The sequence below is a fragment of the Varroa destructor genome, unplaced genomic scaffold (assembly GCF_002443255.2).
Source record: "Varroa destructor unplaced genomic scaffold, Vdes_3.0 BEIS01000005.1, whole genome shotgun sequence".
In the NCBI taxonomy this organism is placed as follows: domain Eukaryota; kingdom Metazoa; phylum Arthropoda; class Arachnida; order Mesostigmata; family Varroidae; genus Varroa; species Varroa destructor.
Window position 1 is genome coordinate 12,395,194 of NW_019211458.1, and position 12,073 is coordinate 12,407,266.

Here is a 12,073-nt window from a genome sequence, read left to right on the forward strand (position 1 = left end):
GAACTGCAAAATGCACTGGTTTACAGCGACGCAGATATTTTTCGATATTGGCGAGCTGAGTCCTTAAATAATCAACGAATGTTGTTATTTCGTCTTTCTGTGGAATCAACCCGTCCATTTGGTATTCGAGACAAATAGTAGCGGATCGGGCGAAGATGTCCGCCGGCTATTTTGATTGCTGAACGTTTCTTGTTTTGAATAGCCCAGTTTTTATTAGTATTACCGGATTGGCTGAGGCATCGTTAATATTGTCTGGCAGTCCGCATAAAGCACCAACTAACGAGTTATTTTAATTTTTTTAAATTAATTTAAATTAAATTAATTAATTAAATTTAAGCTAAAATGCTTGTTTCTTTTTAGTCTGCTGTGTTCATAATTAAGCTTCAAATGTCTTAAAACATTTCACACAACGCTTGACCAGACTACAATAATGTGTAAGTTTTATTAGGCTCGATATTATCAAGTTCTGGTGTTATGTACAGAGTATCTAATAATATGATTAAAGTGCGCTAAGCATACGCTTGCGAATAAAAATATTTCCTGCCCTAATCCGGAGTCGATGTATTGCCTGAATTGTCAGGTTTCTCGATGCAATAGCAATACTGTTGAATCCGCCCGGTGGCGCAAGCTGCCAGTTCACCGTAACGGTCGATTCGGGTTACCTGTAAAGCGAACTTTCTGCGTCATTTCTGTCGCGTTATAAGTTAGTGCAGGCGGAACTGAAGCGATTAAGTGGCATAACTAATTTGCCTCACAGAATAAGCGTAACTTTGACTAATATCTTCGTTGCTGATACTCTCATTTAATACGTTAAGGTAAGGTTGGTCGAGAAAAAGTTCCCCGGAGTACCGGCAATCTGCTATACTGAATCTTACTGCTAGAATCTGACTATGCTCGTCCACTGAAGCTGCAATACACAGGATGAAACAAGTCTCAACAATCTACAAACGACAGTTTTCAATTCCACTTTCAGCCTTTGCTCAAAAAATTACTACGAGGGAGCCTACAGGATAGCTGTGTTTATGTGGGTCACCCGTTGGATCCACGGATAGCAGGTTTATACCTGCCCTGATGTGAATTATTGTATGTGATGTTCCTTTGAGTCTGTAGTTGGCTTTCCGGTCTGTTGCATCAACGAGATATAGACCCACAATACTCGTGCCCTTTATGGACGAAGAGACGTCCTGGACGTGCTGTTGTTACAATGCTGAAGGCCGTCACCACTGCCCGTGTTTAATTGGTATGATTAAGGCGTAGCTTGGGGACAACTAAAAAAATTTCAAATTGGGGCAAAAAAGATGAGGCTGTCAACGATCAAGAGACTTGTTGCTTATGATTAAGCTCATCCATGGCGAAATGATTTCATACAGCATATGGGGTTCAAATATGAAGTTTCTACAGCGTCTCATGTGTTTTTGCAACTTTCGGAGCTATTCCTTTAGCATGGTAGCGAGAAAGTCAAAACTCAGGGACGAGTCGTGGCCAACTGAAGTAAACGACGCGCGACTAACGTCCACTTCAATATAGAAACGATTTAAATGAAGCACTTTCCCGAGATCGCTTTACAATGTTAAGTGAAAAATCAGTTCTGCTTTGAAAGAGAGGATATTGCAATATTCGATCATTAAGATTAGATAGTGAAGAAAATGGCCGTTTGCGTACCTCATTCAGAATCCATGAAGAACGGGTTATAGTTACTGTGATATCGAACTTTGCTTGGGGTTTAGCTATCATATTAACTTGAAACAGAAACTCCAAGTGGTTCGGCATAGAGCTGTAAGTTAGTCTAGTTACATTTAAAAGACTCCACGGCGAACAGACGTGCGTATCATTTGATACGGTGTCGACGGAGGCATTTTTTAACATACCGTTCAAAAAAATAATGCCCTTATTGCCAATGATATGTGCCAGCTTAGTATTGTTATATAATTCGCGTTTGCTGCACGGACAATATTCATTGGGAATCCAGGCTTGCCCACACGTTCGTGTGATTGGAACCGAGTCACGAATTAAGGATATTCCACTCTTCGAATGAGACTTAACATGATTCGATTGTAAATGCGAGATATTAATGGCATCACGCAGTACTTCGTAGAGGTCGTATGATGTTACAAGACGCCGTGAGTTTAGCTGTAGTTGAGTTAGCATATACGGGTATTGCTTAACAAGCGATGGTGGCAGCAGCACAAAGCCAAAGGGTAAACTGTCTTCCAGGCGTCCTTGCTCCGTTTCGCGGAACGAACCGTGCCGAAATCCGTGGTCCGCGAGGAAAATAATTACAGATCGATTCAGGATGCCCTCGTTTTCAATTTTTGTGAAAAAATCCGAGACTGGCTGGTCTAAAGGGACCCCTCCCTTTGCACCCCCGTGGCTTAATATGGAAAGCCAGGTAAATGCCCACATCGGACGTTGAGGTCCATGAAGCTTCAACATACTATAGGTATAATCCAAGTATAGATTACTTTTCAACTTCGGCCCTATGCAGTGATAGGAAAATCCCATATCTTTGGCTTTTTTATTGACCGAGTACATGAAAGGTTTTGGCCAATAGTCGACAGGCACTTCCTTGAATCCTTTGAAGTCAGGAAAGACGAATATACCATATTCGCCTTGCTCTTCGAGGAACATCGTTCGATATCCAGCATCAGCGGCGTCTTCCCAAATAAACCTTGTTATACCATCAACATACCTAGAAACACAAAATTATTTTTTTCTATATAATGCACGTACGCTGTTGCATTCAGTACATGAAAAGAATTTTAAGATCTGCAAAGAATGGGAAAACTGTTACACTTATCATCAGGAATGAATTTAGGTTTCAACTTTTCAACGTCCTGATCTCAGCGTTTCTGTCCTGACAACATAAAACCTGGTACATTTCTTCTTCAGGCTTGTTTGTGCGTTTTTAATGCATACAGCAATATTACCGATGAATTTATTAGATTAATGAATAATTTATTAGACAGTTATTAGATCATAGATACCTGGAATAGCCTGCGAGCTGCGGTTTCAGATCGGCTATGAAGTTACGGCCAGTTAACAGAGCGAATATGTTCGGCGCCGAATTCAAACCCACTTTTGAGTAGCCTTTCAGCTCCACAACGCTGTTGGGTCTAGAGTGAAGCCATTTCACCGTTTGGGGCATTGTTCTATATAACGAGAGACGAGACATTGCATCGATTCCAAGTACAATAACGTTGAACTGCGCTTTTCCCTTGCTTGACGAACTACGATTACGAGTAGGAAGTTGATACGAACATAGTTAATACTCGCTGGACCGTAATGCGACGATGTCATATTTAATAACAAAGAGGAAACGAAATATACCTCAGTACAATTCTTGTTCATGTTTTGATATAGAAAGATTTATGTATGTAAAATTATGGTATGCAGGCGTGCATCTGGCCTTCTATGTCTGAATTGGCTCTACAGTTACAACTAAATTACTGACTTGTACTATTTCATCACAGGAGGATACGAACTTGATTGACGTGGACCATTCTCGATTTCTTTGTACTTTAAGCGGCTTCACCTTTGGTATCATCACTGGCTGAGTGAACGTCTTGGTGGTCTTGTTGTTGAATGCTATTTTGCAGGAAATCCAAATGAATTCTGCCTGCACGCAGGCGATTGGCAACGAGAGATCTTCGGCTGATTTTAACTTGAAATAGCTGTCTATGATGTCGTGGTTGGTATCACGAAGGACTTCCTTGTAGGTACACTTTAGATGCTCCATTTGGACGCCGGGGTAGAATTGCTGAAGTGGGCTATCATATAGGACAACGCACGCGCTGTCCATGTCAGGAAAGATAACACTTTCAAACAGAAATGGAGGCCCACGGCAAGCTTCCGGTAAGGATAACTTGAAATGTATAAAAGTAAATATTATGTTTATAGTGATTAGCTTAAAGCTATACAACAGTTTTTTTTAGATGGACTAAATCAAGCTTTCACCATAGACGTGTGTAGTAAGTGCTATCACTGGACGTTAAGTCTACGTGGATGACCTGAATGAACTAATGGCCAAACAAGACTGTACAGATAGTTATAGCAATGAAAATTATACATATGATCATAGCACAGTATAATGTATACATACGTTAGTCATTTAGCGTAATTCATTGGCACCATGCGTGATGTCAATCATATATTTCATGTTATAGCTGCTGGAACCTCATCAACGCCTCGGCTACAACTATCCATTGGGCTTTGAGCGGCGATCTATTGCGAATCTACCCTTCACCGATTCAAACATCAAGTCTCTGTAGCTGTCACAAACATAACTCCCATGACGGTGTGACACAAAACAACTGAACAGATAAGTCTGCGAGCATCGAGGGTTTGCCTTTAACAAAAATCTGGCTCAAAGGGTAGAGCACGTGGAGAGTAAAATATATTATCAGTGGAATAAACGAAGTAATCGCACAGAGATAGAAAGAATCGGAACGTATAATACGTTTGTTTCGAAAACAACATTACGTGACATTGAGCTTGAATAGTTTGGACCAGCGAAAAGCATAAGCCGATCGAATAGGTTTGCCTGCCTGGCCTTACCGCAGACCCTCTTCTTGGTTAAAAAATTCGTCTTGCTGATAATATTAATAAGCATAAAGTACCTATGTAGTAGTTCATACGACGAGTGGGATTCCCACAGATATTTTTCGGTTCTTTATTTCACACGGGTTGTGTAGCATTCATCTTTCCTTCTATAATGCAGCACTGTTTTGACGCTTCTACGCTTGTGTGCCAAAAAAAACAACATGCAGGCCAGGAAACATTGCGTGCAACGTGCAAAACCAGGTAGCAGTCGAGATAGATTTTGGCATTTTTGTTCTATCTGTTTATAAATAACACAGTGCTAAATGTCGTTTAAGAGAGGCCCGTTTTAATTAACGTTTAAAGGTGTTCAAGTTCGAGCTCAACTAACTTGTGAGTCTCAATTTCGCAAGTTTAACTTGACACGGAAAATAAGATTTAAAGCATTGCACCGTATAGATACTTGGTTGTTTATATTATTCTAAAAAAAAAGTCTAAGAAACGCGAGAGAGAGAGAGACACGCGCGTTAAAATACATTATTGGTTTGTTATTAAGATGTTTCTCATACGCTTTCTATAGGGCTCTAAACACCAAATTTACCAATCAAATCTATTGAACGTAGATTATACAACAGAAGATTTCGCGACGGATTTAGAAAAAAACATCTCGGTTTGCAGTAAACATCTTTTCCTAAGAGTAAAAGAAGAAAACGCAAACGAACTTTATAAATGTGAAGTATCCAAAACCTTTTTCGTATAAATTACCGATTTTGATACTATCACCTATCTATCGGATCCCTTCTAGTTAGTAAAAATGAATCGCTCTTCGTGATTGATAATCTTGCTCGCACCTGATTTAAATGATGTTCGGCTTCCGCCGAATTATACGGGTAGTCGGGTATTTTACAGTTTGGCTGATCGATTAGGTAATCCAAGGTTGCTCTCCGAATTTCGCCGCGGTCGAATTTAGCGATCTTCTGACGCATTAGCTGATACATATGCCCATCTTTTACATAAGAAACTGTTTTCGCTATTGTGTAGATTGTGATAAAGACGGTAACCATTGTAAATATCCCCAGTGCAATGTAGAGGCATTGCTTCAAAACGTTCGTCATCGTACATTAGGCTGTTGTGTTTCTCACTGTTGGAAAAAAACGACAAAAAGTTTCCATACGAATACACCATACAGTCAATTATCGCTCTAGCCAACGCTTAGACCAAGTAGGAGATTGGTTGGTATCAGAAAACGGGATAGTTCCCGACAAAATTATGCAGACTCTTAATCCCTGTTGGAACCTTAAGCCGGTTTTAACCTTATAGCACTTTATTTTTACTTACATTTCCTAAGTAAGTTTGCTCTCTACGATATGAAACAAAATACGTTTTCATTTACCTGCCCATTATCTTCCCATCAGTTCCGTTGGAATAAAATTTATATTTTACAAAGCACAGTATTGGCAACTCCAGAGAGAAGTACCAAACGTTTATGTACCTGAACAAGCACTTGATGCTTGTAAGTCCTTATCGTTGTACTCCCTAGCCCAACAACAGTCACACTTCGATCAAAATCGTTCAACTCATGTTCAACATATTGTTAGGACTGTAGTAAGTGGAAGTGCCTATTGCTAACTATTTTCAAAGCAATCGCTTGCCTGAATTTAACTTAAAAGCTATCGTGTCCATCATTGCTGCTTTTACCGTTCAACTTACACTTGTGTAATTTCAAATGGTGACTTCTAGCACAAAACACTATTACTTCGTTTGATGCTTCACAGTTTCGTTGTCTATACGGCACGATTCGGTTTGTTTCCAAACACATAATTGTTGTCGGTCTTAAGGGCCAATTTATTTACATAATGGGCATCCCTTAGATATATATGCAAGTATATAGACATAGCATAACCCAGCTATGGTCGCATTCAAACAGGAACTTCTTAACAGAGATTGAACACATAAAACGCATAAAGCTTGTCAGGAGGAAAAAAGTTATATATTATTGAAGTGGCCTACCGACTTTTCATTTTTATAACAGGGACACTAGGACAAGCATAACTTAAAAATAAATTAATGCAGTATTTGTGCAAGAAGAAATATGGGAAACGAAATCATTGATTATTAGGAAGAAACAAAGAAGCTAGGTGATGCATTCGGAGATTTCTTAACTAAATTTATGAATTAGTTAATAATCGTAGCAAGAACTCGCTAATCAGTCAATAAGTAAATAATTTATTACGGTATATTAACGGTATATACTTATAGCCATAACAACTTAAAGAAAAATTTAAACTGTACAGTGATTCAGCAAGATTATACGCGGAGCTACAAGAACCAAGATACAAACTACCGCGATATATACATCTAAATAGATAAACCATTTACCATTATTAGCGTTATTTCAACCTACAGCATCTCTCTAAGTTCACGCAAATTTAATATGCTACTACAACACTATCACGGCAACATACAATTATATTTAGGTATAATTTGACGATGCCGGACGTAGCTCGGATGACCTTTACAAATGCCACTAGAATTGTCAGTGAAGTAAAGAGTCAATGACTCCTGTAGCCAGGAGTTATCTGTGCGCGGGCTCCCAGTGTCTTTCGCTCTATCTGAAAACTTTTAGACACAATATAAGCGCTAAAATTATGCCAAGATGATATCTTTCTCAACCTAAGGATTGCCAGCTTAAAGTAGTAGGTTCTGTGCATCCCTTCGAACAGCTGTCCACTGAGTTGCCGTGGCTGACAGGAGCAGTTAAATATATGGATAATAACGACACAGATATGCTAACCCCGATCGTTTTAAGTAGACAAGCCTTGTGATTATGGACTGGTCTCTGAGACATAAACCGTTCGGTAAACTACAAAAAAGTTGTTCTCTTTGAACTGTGTTCACAACTGACGGCCGGACAGGTCTCTGAGGAAACTATGTGAGGACTATTCTTTAGGACTTTGGGAACCAGAGTGTATAGGTCCTACATGTGGGTCCAGTGGCATATTTGTGTCAGTGCGATGGTGGTCAGTAGCTTAGCTGTCTTTCTGGGCAAAAAGATGTTGCCCCGCTAAGGCTTCAAGTTGATCGTCTAGGGGACGTGTCCTAGAAAAACCGGAACATATTCTGGGTTTTATCGCGCAAAAGGTCATTGCGAAAGTATATGTGACAGGCCACACACTTGACATTGAGGCCTTGTCCTAAGATTCTTTTCCAAGAACGTGCTTGTTAGAGCGATGAGGAACGAGAGTGGCGGATTCTCTGTAGTTTTCGTGCGAAAGCAATCTTCCGACTCGTGAAGTCCCAAATCACATATGTGCCCTAGGTAATGTATTGAACTCTCATCTCGCTGAGGAGCAGCTTAGGATGCCTAGAGATGGCCTGGTTAGACTGGACGTTGATATATATGTGAGATAGATATGTGGCTGCATGCTTTTGGTGGTCTAGGAGTTCGTCTTCCGGATGACAAATACACAACTGTTACGCATAGATCTGCCCTAGAAACGTTTTTGAAAAGTTCTCATGTGTCACAGTCAGTTTTTTCTCAGTTCTTCTCTTCCTGCAGCAGAGATCGGCACTCACTCACTCATTCTTCTCTAGCGTTGGCTGATACGCCGTGGGCCGCATAATAAAATACTTTGTAAGTCCCAGAGTTCTTTGAATCTGATCGCAGCCACTAGCTTTCCTCCTCAAACACCTACCACTTAAAATCATAATGCAAATTAGTTTGTTACTACCCATTTTTTAAAATTTTTTGTTGGAAAATGAGGTAAAAATGAAGAAGACACTCTTGACGTCAAATATGTTCATCTACAGTGGTCGATTTCTCAGCAGGCCAGAACTTAATTATACATACGTCAGATTTGAGTTTAACGAATGAGTGAGCGAATGTTTTAAAAGCTCATTGCCCTTTGTTACTAAGTATCTTTTGCTACTAAGTGCCTTTGTCACTAAGTGTCTTTTACTACTAAGAACCTTTTACTACTAAGAACCTTTTGCTACTAAGTGCCTTTTGTTATTAAGTGCCTTTTGTTATTAAGTGCCTTTTGTTACTAAGTGTCTTTTGCTACTAAATACCTTTTGTTACTAAGTAATATAGAAAGGAAGGTTAGTAAGTAACACAGTCAAGCAAATAGTTGCGGTCTCTTTTTGACCTTTTGGGTCCATTATCACCCCTTACTAACAAGCTTTATAACTGTGGTATTACGTTACGAAAATAATAACAATGTTAAAAACCCTCGACCTTTGTCCTCACCGGCTTCATCGTTGGTTGACAATCCTAATTCGCTGATGTGGCACGGAGTCCCATATATCGAGGTTGGTTCGGGTAACATTAGATAGCGTTTAATATATATAAACAGCAAGTAGTTTTGCACTTCATATTTATGTGACTATAACCTGCGGCGTCACATGCTACACCATTACCGAACCAAAATGCAAATATTGCCTGCATTTAGCATCGTTCCGTCACCCTGTTAAGAGGTAAACCTTTTACGTTATTTCAGTATGACGCTATTTTTCAGTCGCCGAGATTTAAAAAACAAACTAACATATAGAAGTCTACGATTTGCGGAACGACGAGAGCTTTTAGAATTTAGAATTATTTAAAAATGAGCATTATGCTTTACGGAAGAAACTGTTTCGATTGGAGATGCAATTTAAATAGAACTCATCGCACGGCGCTAACAAAATTAGTCTGATAGTTAACTATCTTAAAAAAATGTAGGACATTTACTAAAACTGAAGCAAGATGGTCAGCAAAGATTAGTTTTCAGGTCCAATGAAGGTCTTAAATTCTCTAAAACGACTAAAATAGCTCTATATCCGATTGGATATTTGGCTCATCTCACAATTAAATCAACAGATCCACAAAAACGAGCTAAATAAATACTCGAACGATTTTTTTACCAGACGTTTTAGAGATAACGTAACTTTATTATGCTTCTTGATTGTATTCCTATTATTTCTGTATAAGGTTTGGTTAGCTATCAAGCATAAATCCGAAGGGTGATTTTATGCAATCACCGCACGCGTGGGCGTTGTCCAGGTGCCCTCTCCATAAAATGGCAAGACTCTTCGATCCTTCCGCTAGTGTAAGTTGCCATCGCGGCGTAGGGATTGGTTCGGGTTGCCTATCGGAAGTTAATGATGGTTGTATAGCTTGCAATTTTTTGGGCATAGCAAGCTTCCATACTGTGAATTCCATGAGGTGACACACAAGTATCATAACTTTCGTATACAATTAACTTCTATGCTAATTCGCGTCATAGGATGAACACCTTTTTAGGTAAGAAAAGAAAGATTTTTTGATTGAGTGCAGATCAATTTGACTACTACGATTTTACTAAACAACAAGCCAGTTCGTTAAGTTTTAGTAACTCACCTATACAGAACTAAAAAAAAACCAACAGATGTATGCGTATTTCTGATTTTGTATGTAATGGCACGGCTAGAAACACACGGGTGACGTATGCTTTCCTGGCAAATTCGCAAGTAATAGGTACACATGGAACAAAACTCTGTGCGGATCGCGATACCCTCATATTATTGAAGATCACGATCATGAACATGATCATCATGTACGTGAATGCCCCGTGTAGAGATTCTGTGATGCCAGTTCTTGATTGTCTTTGGTTAAACTGTGCGTCCATTTATAATAAAAGCAAAACTTCCAGTCGTACCAAAATTGGTTACAGATAAAATACGTTGCATTCGCAAATTATCTTTTATCCAGTCATAAAACGCGTGTCAAGCTCATCACAAAAGCGATTCTTTAATCATAATTTTTGCATAATTTAACGAGTCTCGAACAGAGGAACGAAATGAGACGATTTTTGACGTTTCCGCAATTAATGGATGAGCTTTATCTACACGCTAGCAAACAGAGACCGTAGGCCAATGGTTATACTTTTCTGGTGGCCATATTTGATAGTTACATGCGCGCTTATGGATTATACTCAGAAATAAATGCTAGCTGTTGTAACTTGGCTTTGTTAATGCAGGATACGGCCGTTATTGACGAGCAAGAATCAAACTTACATCGGCGCGCCACACCGAACCACCATTAGACTTAGTTAGGGGCAGGTTTAGTGAGCTCAAATAAAGAGCGCTCGCGCACTGATCTGCAGAAATATGTTCGGGACATCTCAAATCAAAAGAATGATGGAACGAAAAAGATATGGTTTGACGTGTTAGAAACGACCAGGTGCATCGGAGACAACGATATACGGTCATGTTAGTCGAGGTAGGATAGCTTTGTGGAGGGATTCAGCGATCCAACTAAGCCGGTCTAGTCCAATCGACTTGGTGGTAGCCTCCACTCTTTCATGCCAGCCCGCAGCATTCTTAAATGAAGATTTGGGTTGATTCTAAAAAGAAAAACGCATAAAAAAGGAATCTTGTGTCACCGTCTCGCCTGAGCTCTCAGACTAAGCCCTTCTTAAATAGGTTTAACCTTAGTGGTGCCCGCTTGTATGAATTGTTCAATCTTTTTACAAAACGAAACGAATCTTGCAGTTAGTACAATGTACATCTTCGCCGTTTGAAATGCAGATCAAAAAGATTACGCGCCACTCTCTGGAACGGTTACTACATTATTGCAGTGTTTCTATTTTACCATTATGATTTCATTAACTACCAAATATATTTGGTATCTATGCTATGCTTTAGATATTCGACCAACTCCATACGCTTCTTCTTGTCAACTGCAAAAGAGTTTCTAGCAATGGAATATTAATTTTAAATTGCGGACCATTGCAAGGGACAGTAAAAGGTCGGTATTGATTAGGCATGCACTGAACTATACCATTTCCTTGTTCAGGACTGCTTCCCTGAGAAACAAGCACTGAGAAGAATCGCAGTGTTATAGGTTCTTTATTATACAGTAATTTTTAGGAGGTGTTTTGTTAAGCTTTTTCTCACGTGTAACAGGTGACCCGACATTATCCAATTATGTTCTCATTTACTCTATATTTCTATGGAAAAGACTGAAGAGTAAACTAGTCCTGTTTGCGATCTAGGCTAGACGCTTTAATTTTTTTGTCAATTAGTAGTTTGCCCCCAAGGTTTTCCGGCGATAAAAAAGGCTTTGAAAATGCAATTTGCCTCTCCAAGAACTAGCACAAGACATAATAGGCTCTTGACAGGCCGCGGGCCTTCAGACGTCAACAGTTGGATCTGCTTTGTACCGTTTAAGCACACTATGGTCCAGGGCCTGGCTGATGTGAAAATAACCTAAAATAGAATAGTATTTATAGTTAGGCGCGTCAAGTGCGCTAAACATAAATGTATTCTTATATAAATAAACTAACGGTGCGCTGAATCAATCGTGGTCTTATTGACGGTCCAGGGTCCCTGTGATTGCAAAAACCCAGAAATCCACGTAGACGGCAATAACATAGATTCAATTTGCCGCTGATAGTAAACGTGGGTACGAAAATAGTGAAATTAATACTGAACATTTTAGACAGGTTTATTTGTTTCCTGTCTAGCCGCAATTCGCCCTGCGATGCAAGCAAAATAAATTGTGTCAGCGACCCCTTCA

General features: G+C 39.5%; 1 protein-coding gene across 4 annotated transcripts; it reads right to left on the reverse strand.

Annotated features, from left to right (window-relative positions):
* Nucleotides 1-423: 423 nt before the first annotated feature.
* On the reverse strand, nt 424-6,371 carry LOC111251069 (uncharacterized). 4 transcript variants are annotated; one of them, XR_002673615.2, is made up of 7 exons: nt 6,247-6,371; nt 5,388-5,677; nt 3,483-3,862; nt 2,985-3,227; nt 1,663-2,689; nt 1,064-1,268; nt 534-662 (listed from the first exon to the last, which is right to left on the reverse strand). XR_002673615.2 is itself a non-coding variant. In XM_022807315.2 (6 exons), the coding sequence occupies exons 2-6, from the start codon at nt 5,649-5,651 to the stop codon at nt 546-548; spliced, it is 2,031 nt and encodes a 676-aa protein (XP_022663050.1). In that variant the 5' UTR covers nt 5,652-5,677; nt 6,247-6,371; the 3' UTR covers nt 424-545. The 4 variants fall into 4 exon arrangements, 3 of the variants coding, with proteins under 3 accessions (XP_022663050.1, XP_022663051.1, XP_022663052.1); XM_022807315.2 differs by lacking the exon at nt 1,064-1,268 and having other exon boundaries at nt 424-662; XM_022807316.2 differs by lacking the exons at nt 1,064-1,268; nt 6,247-6,371 and adding an exon at nt 6,029-6,211 and having other exon boundaries at nt 424-662.
* Nucleotides 6,372-12,073: the final 5,702 nt, after the last annotated feature.